The sequence below is a fragment of the Pterocles gutturalis genome, unplaced genomic scaffold (assembly GCF_000699245.1).
Source record: "Pterocles gutturalis isolate BGI_N339 unplaced genomic scaffold, ASM69924v1 scaffold14723, whole genome shotgun sequence".
NCBI classification, from domain to species: domain Eukaryota; kingdom Metazoa; phylum Chordata; class Aves; order Pterocliformes; family Pteroclidae; genus Pterocles; species Pterocles gutturalis.
The window spans coordinates 365-13,050 of record NW_010120695.1 but is presented as its reverse complement, the minus strand read 5'-3'; the positions used below and the strand labels follow the sequence as shown (position 1 = coordinate 13,050).

Sequence of the window (12,686 nt, the reverse complement as noted above, 5' to 3'; positions counted from 1 at the left end):
CACCACCCGCCGTTTTCCTTGCTGCAGCTCTCATCTCCGAAACACCTGTCTTCCGATAGGACTCCACACTCCTGCCCGAAAACCCCGACCTCGACTGTGCCGTTTCAGAGTCGCTGGGCACAGTAAATGAACCTGCCCGTTTCCTCGGCATGGCGAGGATGTCCAGTCGGGAGAGCTTCTTCGTCTCTGTGGACTGCTTGGGGCCCGGAGCAGTGGTTTCAGGGTTGGAGGCTGTTTTCTCAGTATCAATGCATTCGTTGTCTGAAGCATCTCCCAGCCGGGCACGGCGTAGCTTCGAGGCCCTCGTGGGCCGCGGGGTGGATAAACTGTTGGAGCGGGTGAGAACCTGCTGGATTTTCTGCACATTTGAGGTCGTTTTGCTGTGGTCCTCCTTGGTGGCCTGAGTAAAAGGTTTCCTTCTGGGAACTGGACGGGTTACTGAGTGCTCATGGTCAGACACAACCGCATCAGGGACCGGCAAGTAGGGCAAGCTCGAGCTTTTCTCGTCATCCGTGAAGTCGAGCGACCCTCGAGTCCCAGCACTCCGCTTCATCTGGAAGCGTTTGGCGGCCTCTGCACGGTTTGATGGCTCTGGTGCTTGTGTTTTCCGCTTCTCTGTCAGCCTGTCCCGAGCGCTGGGCTGACCGGACTGGTCCTGGATGGACGGTGTGGAAGAAGATTTCTCCTTCTGCAAGCTTGCAACCGCTTTGCGTTTCGGGGCACTTGTCGGGACATTTTTGCCACTCACCAAGCTGACTGTGCTGGCAGTGTCCACGTCTGAGTCCCCTGACAACGAATCCTCTAGCTGACCAGCAGCTTCCGAGGGCTCCAGCTGTTGGCTTTGACTAAGTAATTTGGCTTCCAGTGCTGCCAAGGCAGTTTCAGTGTCCTTAAGGAGAAGATGAGTCTCTTGACCAAAGTCCATACGACTTGAACGAACAGCCTCTAAATCTTTAAGCAGAGGGTGACTTGAAATATGTGGGAGTTTATTTTGAGGAACACCACTGCTTGATTTATCTTTGGTAAAACTTTCCTGCCTCACAAAAGATGATGTTTCCTTTCCTGCCATGTTTTCTTGATCTTGAGGAAGACTCTGATGAAGGGAAATAAACACTTTTCCAGCTGCATTTATGTAAGCGCTAACATCTTTGACCGATGGCTTTCCAGGAACTGGTGTGCCAGCAGACTTGAAGGAAAACTCCTGATCCTTGCCATCTTTGTCTGCTCGAGCATGGGACACACTCAGGGAGAGCTTGGAGGGAATCCCTGCATCGTTGCTGTCATCACCAATGTAGAATGAAGTGGAAACTGTCTCACTTACAGCTCTCACGTTAGACACCCGGGAGGCTCCTGGCTGCCGGCTCTCTGATCGTGTGTCTTCTGCCATCTGCTCTACCATTTTATTGTTCTCTTTATATTTCTTGCCTTTTTCTGTGCTGAAACCATCGTCAGATCTGCTGGCATCACTGAGGCTATCTGGATCCAAGTCTTCTTGGATGAAGAGGCGGCTGCTGGGATCTCCATAGGCTTCCACACAGTGGTCCTTAATGATGGTTCTCTTGGTAACCTCAGAATAGGACTCCTGGCAAACCAGGACCGCGGGTGTGGGGCTGTCCGATTTATCGGTTGGTGGGAGTTGGGGAAGAAGGCGCCTTGTTCTCAAGGGCACAGTGTTTTCTGGTTCCCCAGGTTTTGGGGCTACAGGGCTTTCTGAAGAGAGTTAAGTGGACAAGAATCAACTGCTGTACAACCATACCACTTATTTATTTATTTAGGAAAAGCTTGATCCTGCAAAGTGCAAATCCACAAAAGTACTCACAAGACACGTGCTTAGAACTAAGCTTTTATGTAATATGAACATCAATAGGGCCTGGCTGGTGCTTGCTTCCTCAGGTTTATCAATACAGACACTATACTTAATTCCTTTGCTGGATCAGTACTCAACACCTTTCGTCTCTCAAGGCAGGATTTCAGATTCATTCTCCCATAATATACCTCTCAGTACAAGCACATACTTCAGAGGCTAACAGCGATGCTGGCATCTATCTACCATAAATCAGGCCACTGGAATGAGGTGAAAACTATCAGACAAACCACTGCAGTGATGCAGTGTTTAAGTGCCATTCTATGCAACATAGTCCATTTGACTAAATAGATGGTGTTTTTCACAGGGCAAATTCTCATACAATCATATCCCACAGCAAAGTCTCAGGAGAAAGACCCTATAACAATTAAGAGGCTCTGAATTAGAGCACACTGCCCCAGCATCAGTGGGTTTATCAGTATGGATACACTTCATAGAAAGAGTGCTCTTATTTCTCTGATGCTGCTGGTCAGGACTTCATATCTGATACTGCCTTTAAATATCAGGATAACTGGTTAGTTGACTACGGTAATATTACAAACAGTCCGGGAGTCAGGTTCTCACACAGTGTGAAAACAGTGGCAGCCATCTCCAAAACAAAGGTTTCTTCTAATCTTAGTAGCGTCTATCTATAGCTGTTGATGGCATGAAGGTAACGACAAATATTTCCAACCAAAAAAGGGTGAAAAAAGTTTATGAAAGACAATAAAGCACTGCTCTCCCTCTCTCGCATACCAACAGGACCCGAAGGTCTGTAAGCTGTCTTCCCAGCTACAATGGGAGCCTCATCTCCTCCCATTCCCCTTCTCCCTTCCATACCCAGTTTTCTACACTAATCTCCACACTTCAAACCTGCCACTTGACAGCAAACCCCAGAACAGCCTAAAACTCTCAGAACAGCCAGAGACAGGAGATGCACAGAAAAAAAAGCACAAGACAGCAATTATGTCCAAGACAACTTGCAACGGGCTTTCATCTGGCATCATAAGGCAGTCTAAAGAATCACTACTCGGGGCTAGTTAACACCCAAGGCCCTTATGATCTTTCCCCTTCCCAGGTGCCCTTTAGTCACGTCAAACATAACATTTAAGAACTACTTGGATGACTCTGAAATGCAAACCAGAGGCTCTCTCCATCTTTATTCTACTGGGAACAATTCACTCTGTCCCTCCCATCCCCAAATACATTAGCTAAAACAGAAAATAAGCCACAGCCAGATGCACAGAAGCCCTTAATTTCTGCTTTTCATATCATCCTGCCTTAGATTCAGCCACCTTTAAACAATAATGTCAGGATAAGACTTACCTGTAACTCCATCACCCTGCCCAGAGACAGACCCAGAGTCAGAATAACTGTCTGCAAGGCTCGCCCACCTAGACACCCACTTCTGACTCCCTTGAGATGATGCAGACATCTACAACAAGGTGGGGAAGGCAGTGTTAGAAAGAGCGTTTGTAAACCAAATCCTAGCCACAAAATCTCACCTCTCATACATACATCACTCAGTCTTCTCAAAATGGAAATCAATCTAGGCACCACATTTCCATCCAGACAGAAAGCCCATCTACACCTCCACCATCCCAGCAAATCCACCTGGACTGCCCGTACCTGTGCATCAGCCTGCGACCCACTCACAGCTTTTGAGGCAAATGCTTGGAGCAAGGGTGACTTCTGACTAGTGCCATTTTCACTGATTAAATGCTGATGAGAACCGGAGTCGTCTTTTTCACCTTTAATTATTGGTCTAAAGGCTGAAGAGATTCTGGAAAATTCAGGCGACTCAAGAACACCAAAAACCTGAAAAGGTGTTTGTATGAGAAAGATTAAAAACCAAGAAAACAGAAAAACATTAGCCCAAAATCCTAATCCACAAAGCATTAATCACACACAAAATATGATCTCAAAGGGCCAGAAGCACTTGCCAACACTTCCATACAAACTAAGTAAATCATTCTCTTCTCTACTCCACAGTAGCAGCTTTAAATACATTTATTCATAGAATCCCACTCACGCCTACCTTTCCTCTCACCCTCATTATTTCAGCGTATTGCCTTTAACAGTCATAACTTTCACTGAAAAGGAGTCCCTTTTCAGCCCTGAGAAATTTAGGATGAGTGTCAGGAAACCTATTTACCAGATAATTCACGGAGAATTAGAAAAAGCTGGGAAAGCTCCGTCTCCAGGGTCTTTCATAGCCTGTAGTGGCAAGTGGGCTGAGCAAAGCAGCCTTCCACTGCAACATGAGGACCTGGGAAAGGATGCACCTCAGAGACAGGCGAGTGTTTGAGATGGTTGGCCAGATTCCCTCTGGAGATAAACAGGCTTTCCTAGGGCAGTAATCAAGATCCATGCCTCTGAAGGGCTTGTTTCTCTTCCCTGACTACAAGTAGTTCAGATGAAGATGCCACCATTGATGGTACCCTAGGCTGGGCTGAGACAGCCTTAAAGTTCTCCGCTCTCACTTCTATCTAAAAAAAGCATGCATGTGGTGGTGGGGACGACAAAAAGCAGAGTCCCCTCAAAACCTCAGCAAGTCCAGAATTCATATCATCTTTCTTCCTGGACAGAAACACTGAGGTCCAGCTATTAGTTGTTTCCCAAGTGGCAGGTCTGCACTGCACCAAGTCCATGGCAGAGTCAGGAGCAGAACTTGGCCAGCCTGCCTGCCCGAATCATACAGCTGTCAAGACTACTCCCCAGAAATAATTGTATTTTTGTGGCATTTTTCCTCATATTCCCTACCAGAACAATTAACCATCTAATGTCAGGACTAAGGCCTTGCTGTGGCTTAAACACCCTGCCCTGAGAGCTTCCAATCACATTTCAAACAAAATTTAAGGAACAAGTGTAATAACTAAACAAACAAGGGAAGCTAGATCCAGGCTCACAGAACACTGTATACAAAGCTCTAAAGCCAGGTTCAATTAAAGCTTCCTTTACACCTCACAATCCTCCTGCCTGCACTTCACTAAATCTTCACTGCAACTTGCCAGTTTTGTTTCCGTAATAGACCACAGATGAAAGTTAAACCTGAAAATCAGCCAAACTTTAGTTTGCCCTGCGGTTGCTTAGTTGGGTGGGGTTTTTTAAGCCTCTCCCTCATCTCTGGAGTCTTGTTTTTAGGCCATCACTCACTTTGCAAAATCCAAACAAGTACAGATCCATCTAAGATTGCCTTTGCCCTTCACTATCTCAACTAGTTGCCACTTGCCACAGAACCACCTACCACTAAGGCTCATGAGAGTTCAAGAGCACCAATCCTGGACCTGCGTTTCCTTTGGCCTACCATGGGATGCTGCATCAGTGACAGGCTGGAGCTCCCGTCTTTGTACCAGTGGGCAGAAGGTTAACACAATGCCAAGGCAGAGGCCTGGAAGCAGTCCTAGAGAGCAGAGCTGCTCCCAGCCATGGCTCTCAGCAGGATCTGCCTGATCTTTCTTCTGCTGTTGCCCTTCCTCTAAACAGATGGCAAGCCCACTCTTGCACTTTTGCATCCAAATCCCATTCTGGAAGTCAGGCAGCTTTTTGCTGTGGGCTTACCTTGCCGCCTTACACTCTGTGGGTGTTTTTTGTTTTTGGTTTTTTTTTTTTGTAATTCTGTTGTTTTGTTGGGGTTTTTTAAAGACTAGCCTCTTGTTTTTTTCAAGGCCTATCCTTAACACAGGTCACCCAGGATGATTTCCCATCTCTAACCATAAACCCCCACTGCATCCAATTCAAAAGAGAGCAGTCTTTCACAGCAACAGCTAATGAAGTGAGGCCCTCCAGCACAAGATGCAGAAGGCCAGGCCTTCAGCCCTTAGCTCACTGGCCAAGCACAGAAAAGCAGCATTTACCTGATCTATCATTTTTCGCGCTTCCTCCACCTCTTTATCCTGCGACTCTGTCTCAATGGTGTATGTGCCTGTCTCACTCACGCTGTCTTCCTCATCATTCCTCCTGCCCTGGGCAGACTTTACCTCCGGTGGTGGAGCAGGGGCAGACTCTGGTTCTGACGATATAACCACACGTGGAGCTACTGGCATGGGCAGAGGTGCTGGTTTCTCAGCACTTGTTTTCCCAGACTGAGCAGTCTCCCGTAAGTACTCAGCCATAAAATCCTGAGCCATTTTAGACTTCCTCCCAACGCTCCCATAAGTTTTGGCTGATGCTCTGGATGCAGAGGAGGACGAAGAGTTGATCCGATCGTCCACCTTCTCCCTCTTGAAGGAGCCAGTTCTTTGGGTCCCAGAGGAGCTGTTACCAGGTTTGCCCGCCTGGGTCCCGAGGTGGGATGGTGGCACTGCATTTCCCAGCTTCTCTGCCGGCAACGCATTCTTACGCTTGTCAACTTTGGTCTTCTGCCCTGGATCAGTGTCGCTCTGAGAGGAGTGAGCATTGTGCGTGAAGGACTGTGACCGCTTCTTCCGCGGCGTGTCCTCGAAGAACTCAATGACGAAAGCCTGCTTGTTGTGCAGCATCTCGTGGGGATCACGCCTCATTTGGCGTTGCAGTTTAGTTTGCTCCGTCGCACGTTCACTGCCTGTTGTCGTCTCCTTCTCTACCTTGGGCGCCACAGGGTCTTCGGAGTCGCTCTGCGTCCCGTCCTCGTGCCTGTTGCCTGGAGACAAGGTATGCAGATTTGACTTTCATATTCTCAGTTGCTGTGGCCCTGTCATTACCTCCCAGATGAAATTTACCTTTTCAGTTAAAAGAAAAAAGTCCTATAAGATTAAACAACTCCAAAGGCATCTGCTGTGGCACAGGGATTGCATCCCATCAGAGGACATAATAGAAGATGGCAGCTGTCACCTGACCCCACTTTTCGTAACTGGTTGGCTATCAAGTTTTCAAAAACCAATTCAAGAAATCGTCTCAACCCCAAGGGTTTCTGATTTTGTATCACTGCCTGTTTTAGACACCTAATGCTTTGTCTTTTTCTTTTTTTCCATTTAAATAAAAATTATGGCATTATTTTGCCATTCTGTCCAATTACTGTAGTCTAAGATCACCTCATTAGGTTCTCTCTGTTACAGAGCAGAAACATCTCTGCAGGATCAGTAAATAAATCCCACACGCTGCATCCCATGAAACCAAATCCCCACGATGAAAGACCGGATCAGTGCATTATGAGTGCACGCATCCATGTTACCCCACTCTTCAAGAGGGAAATAAACCAGAGACTAACAGAAAAGTGAATTTGCAGGATTCTTTACTTTTCCTGAAGATTTAAGAATCACACTGTGACACTCTCATGAGTTACACCATTCTATCACCAGCCAAGCAAAGGTTTAATCAATACTTAAGAGTTCACTAAGCTTAAATAAGTTTATAATTATTTTCACTTATCTTAGCGACAACCACCTTTACAACCTTCTCATTGTATCAGTGACGGTCTGCCCCTCAGAACCTGAGTTCAGGACCCTCAGAAAGTAAGTTAAAGTAAAACAAAAAGGTAAAAGTAAAACAAAAACAAACCTTTTTTTGGAGAAGGAAACGGGTGTGAAGGCACACAACACGATTCAGTCAACGACCAGGAACCTGTCATCGGGAGAACGGGGAAAGAGGTCTCTGCGCTCTAGACTGTAATATGCAGCAAGATATACTGGCTAAAATACCACGTGTTTGAAAGGAAAACTGCTCAAACCTACTTTGCAAGTTCTCCAGACACACGAGTGAAGACTATTTATTACCTCGAGTTAGCTGTAAATGATTAGAATTTAATACAAGATCCAATCAACCCAGGAGTCAGTCCTCTGAAGAGTTTCCTCACACCCTCAATGAAGGAAGCCAGCAAACTTTGCATTGTGCCTGAGGGCTGATAAGCTTCGTCCTTAGAAGTGAAAGTTCTTAAATTAAAGGGTCTTGGCTCTGCTGAATGTAAAATGGTCAGGACACAGGGAAGAACACTCACTGTGCCCATGGATGCCCCAGCAGAACACCATGCATGTCCCCTCAACCTGCTAAGGCCTGAACTCTCTAGTCTTGATACCAGGCTTTACGTCCACATTGTTCCTGAAAGGGAACAGATGTTACTAATGAACCCCGATGGTGGACATCTCTGATCCTGAAGACCCAAACCGGGTAGGCAGCCAGCAGTAGCCTCCAAGATATCTTCCAAATTAGCCCTGCCAGAAGAACATGTTACACAGCTATCTCAGATAAATCACACCCTATCCTCTGTCAAAGCAGAGGTGGGTAAACTCCTCAGGCCACCGACACTGTATGTTTTAATCAAATGTCCACAGACTTGATTTCTTGATACGAAAATTATGCCTTAAATTACCTCAGCTTCCTTCCATGCCTTATGGACTGTAAAGAGGCAAGTGCAGTCAGTCTGGTGTTCCTGTGCATCGCTCACGACAATCCTAGGATAAGCAGCAGCTGCCCAACTCTCTAGTTTTCTCCAAGAGGAAAGAGCAAAACTACTAAAGCACATTTGCATCCCTGACAATGTCCTCCACAAGTCAACAAAATTCAGTACCACAACAACAACAAAAAACCCCCTACAACCCAAATACCAAAACCCCTCTATCACACAGTCACAGCAGACTGAAAATAAGACCCTAAATAATCAAGCAGCGCACCTCAACACTGTCCCTTATTGGGAAGAACTAGTAACAAGCAATGACAACAAAATAGTTCAATTTCCATGCCATCCCAAACCCCAGGACTAGATAGGTGAGACCATTTTGACCACAGGGGCTTCTCAAAAAACTGTACACAAAACAGCAAGTTGGAGGTGTAATAGGTAAAACTCTTCATATTATGAGATTTGTTCCAACAAGGACCAGACAAATACTCCTTCAAAGGAAAACAAGGTATTGCTCTCTTTTAAGAAGGACCTCAAGCCCAATTAAGTCCAGTAACCTTCAATACGGGTTCATCAGTTAAAGTTGCAGTTCAAAACAACAGCTTTTCCAGAGGCCTGCAAGGCAGCGAGAACACAGGAATCAGTGGTCTCCTCCTAGCTGTTCAGTGCATGGCCCAAGAGAGGCATTCAAGCAAGCTCAAATCTTGCAAAATACATTCAAGTCAAAGACTCATGAGAATCATGAGTCCCATAGCTGCACTAAAAACTGGGCTCCAAACTACACTTCACACTTCTGAAAATCCCCAAAGAATTTCTCACAGTGACACACTTAACAGGACACAAGTCCACAAAATCTGAAGTTTATGAACAGAGCAGGATTTCAGAGAAGCTTTAGTTTAAGAGAAGAAACCTTCTTCTATAGCACAATAATTTCCTCCATTGGTGATCATGTATATTTCAATCCCATCACCAGGCTCTGTGTTAGGACCTCTGGTCATCTGACCAAGTAGCTCTGGTCAGTACAGCCATCGGGATGACCATACTCAGCCTCTTCTGGACTATGGCTAAAAAGAAAAGTAACTCCTTCAGCTAGGAGAAGCCAACAGAAGAAAACCCAGTGAAATACATGTATTTACTAGCCTGCCTGATGACATGGAAATTATTTTAGGCATTTAAAAATAAAAATCTTTTTTTCAATCACTGTTAACTGCCGAGCTGGCATTACAGATGTAGAGGAACCAGATTAGAGTGTCCTCAGGTCAGCATCACACATGACTTCAGGGCCAGGTGAAGACATTCACTCACCTTTAAGCGTCCTCACATGAACTGGAAGGTCACTCTTTGTACTGTACACATCCTCTCCTGGAGACTGCCGTCTCATCAAGCTTGGGTCATTCTGGACAAGCCAGTCAGCCACTTTGCTCTCTGCTGACATCACTTCGGTATGAGCTGGTTCCTTACTATACGGTCTTCTCTGTCTGAGTGAAAATTTAGTTACGTGGTCTTTTATCTTTATTTTACCAGGGGTACCATCATCAAATTCAATGGTGAAAGAAGCATGACTCTGTACAACGGGGGCTACTACAGTATCAACATCCTTTGTTGGGATCTCATGGACCTGTGTTTCTGGAGATTTTGATGGCTGCTGAAATTCTTTAGTTGGAATCTCAAAGTAACTTGGCTCTCTCCGAAAGGCAAACACAGACTGCTCTTGGGCATCTCTATAAGTAGAGATATTACCATTCAGTTCCTCTTCATGTTGGGTTATCTCTTTGGATCTTTCTACAAAAGGGAAAAAAAAAGGAAAGAAAACCTTAAATTCACAAACATTAGCTGAAATGTACTACAGAAAAAACCCAAGTTCCATTTTAGATAGATTTGTACTCTGGCCTCATCACCAAAATCAGTGTTTACTACACTGCTGTGGTCTGACCAACATTCACTTTGTCCTTTCTTCCATTGCTCCCCAGAGAGAGCTGAGCACACAGACACATGCAGAGTTGCATGTTTTGACAGAACTTATGCGGTTGGTGGCATTTTAAGGTTTCTGTCTGCCTGGGCTGATGTGGAAGGAAGATCCTGTTTCATTTTGCTGAATTCACTTACATGCACAGCTACTCAACTTTCTATAGTTTAAAGGAAAAGCTTGAGTGTGCAAAGCTAATCACAGGCATGTTTTTGCTGGATCAACATCCAATTCTGTAACATCACCAGTGATAAAACCACTATTTTTTCAGTAGTACCTAAACTTCTTGGCTAGAGGGTTTTATTTCAACTTTTGAGAAGGCTGCTAATCAGAATCCTCCTCTGTTAGAGGACAGGCTGCACATGCATCAAAATAAAACACTTCTTTGTGCAATAAAGCATATGCTTGATAGAAACATCAGTTTTACTGCACAAGTGAAAAAAGATGCACCTTCCATGCATACAGATTCACAACAACAGGAACGGTTAAGACTAAACGGCTTCCAAGGATGACGAGGTGAGAAACAGGTTGCTTCCACATCAATCAAATCCAGTCAATGCATCAGCTCTTAAGTGCCTCTTAGATAGGAAACTCTTGGGAGATACAGTGGATGGTTTAGTCAGGTGGGCTGCATACAATCACAGACACATCACTGTTGTATAACTACATCTCAAACAAGCTTAGCGAGGCCTTTCTCATCCATACTGAATTATTCCACAACTGCTATCTCTAACATTCAGATATTTTAGGGGAAACATTTAAATTCTCCCTTATTCTGGCTTCATCATCAGCAATCTACATACAGGAATGTGCAAATATGAACATGAAAAAAGTGTTAATTAAAGCCTTGAAGCAGGATGGCTTCACACAGCAGAGATCAAAAGTGTGCAGAAATTCTGTTGCCCCCCATCTTCTCCCACCCCAAATCACCTCTGTTACCTGAGTAATGTTCCTCTTGCCTTCTGTCCTCCTTGTTATTTGCATCATCTTCCCCCCACCAGGAGGGCTGTCCATAAAGAGGGGTGCGGTAAGTATTGGTTTCTAGGAAGAGGATAAGCAAATACTTTGACACAGAATATTCCAGGTTTACCAGGTTCACAGAAGTCAACCACATGACAAAAAGGGAAAAATGGCAGGGTCAGATGAGATCATGTACTTGTTATACTGCAGTTATAACAACAGCAAATTATGCACAGCAATTAGTATGTTCAGGCTTTTCTTTTTACCCCCTTTTTTTCGTTTTTACATTCTGCTGCAAGATGCTGACTCCACCTCCTCTCACTGTCTTTCACAGCTGTGTTTCCCAAATACTGGCTTTTCTCCCTTTCTAGCCTCATTATTCACAAGAAGTGGAAGATTTTTGGCAGGACAGGCTACAAAACACTAACCACAAAAATGTATGCAACTCAGCTGCAATTCAGATGAAAATCAGACTTTTTTTCCTGATCTTAATTGGGAAGACTTTAGTTCTGCCCTTTCTTGCCTCACCATATACCTTGGATGTTGTGAGGCCAGGAATTTTTTCCAACTATTCACTACTCCCACTCTAAGTGACACACATCCTACAAGAGGAAATTCTTGAAGCATTACAAATTTAGGGAAAATGGTAAAACCATGTCCTTACACATACATAAAGAAGAAGTAAACTCTTGCACTCCAAAACTTAAAAGTAAACCAAGTACATTCCAGAGTCATTGCAGGACAGAGGTTTATCTCATGGAGAAGTTTTCCCTAGAAGAGCCAGGCTTCTATCGTTTCCTCTGCTCAGCAAGCACTCACTAGAACATCAGTGCTTCACTGCAACAACTGGTACCCAAAGGAACTGATCCACTGCTTCTCATTTTGTCTCCCACAAAACAAGGTTGTGTTTTGGCAGTGCCTTGGGCTGCTGCTGTTTATGCAACAAGTAAAAAGAATACACCTCAACTCACCTGTGGCATGGTTATTATTATTATGTTTTTATAATAATAAGAGAAGCAAATAAAGTAGCTTTTGTTCTTTCATCTAGAGGTGATAGAAACACAAGGATAGGTCAGGGGCTGAGGTTAAGCTCCAGCTTTGTTAGCTGCTTCTGCATCTACCCATAACAGACACCAGCACATGCTTTAGTGGCCATGTCTTAAACCCTGGCTCCAGCTCCAGAGATATAGTCGGGCTTCTACCGCCAGCTGCTGCTCAGCTTGTGGTTTTAACACCACACACTGCTCTGTGTAAAGCAGCCCTCAAACAGCCCTGCAATTTTGCATTCCCTACTTTAATAGAGACATGACAGAAAGTAGTCATTAGCATAAGGGAAGTCAGGAGAGGAAAGGGAATTAAATAAGTCAAAAAAAAAAAAAGCCTGATTTTATGCTGCTGTTTCTAAAGCTACACAGACCCAATGGCCACCACTTCAGATGTGTTTTTTTTTTCTAGAGCAGTTCCAGAGATATATAAGCTCACACATTGACAGTCCACAGGCAGAAACTGTGCTTTAAAGATGCTGCCCACAGGCCTTTTTCAAGAGATCTTCTTCGTGTTTCAGAATTAAACACACTGCCTCCCTTCACACTGAGGATCAAAAG

The 12,686-nt window shown here is 44.8% G+C and overlaps 1 protein-coding gene across 1 annotated transcript in view; it reads right to left on the bottom strand.

Annotated features, from left to right (window-relative positions):
- CEP170B (centrosomal protein 170B) overlaps positions 1–11,163 on the bottom strand; it is a gene marked incomplete at its 5' end in the record, with an annotated part of 26,375 nt that extends 15,212 nt beyond the window's left edge. Inside the window, 6 exons of the mRNA XM_010076998.1 lie at positions 1–1,710; positions 3,170–3,278; positions 3,473–3,661; positions 5,701–6,464; positions 9,462–9,938; positions 11,062–11,163. The exon at positions 1–1,710 is cut by the window's left edge and continues 51 nt beyond it. Coding sequence (XP_010075300.1) covers positions 1–1,710; positions 3,170–3,278; positions 3,473–3,661; positions 5,701–6,464; positions 9,462–9,938; positions 11,062–11,163 — 3,351 coding nt within the window. The remainder of the gene's footprint in view (positions 1,711–3,169; positions 3,279–3,472; positions 3,662–5,700; positions 6,465–9,461; positions 9,939–11,061) is intronic.
- Positions 11,164–12,686: the final 1,523 nt, after the last annotated feature.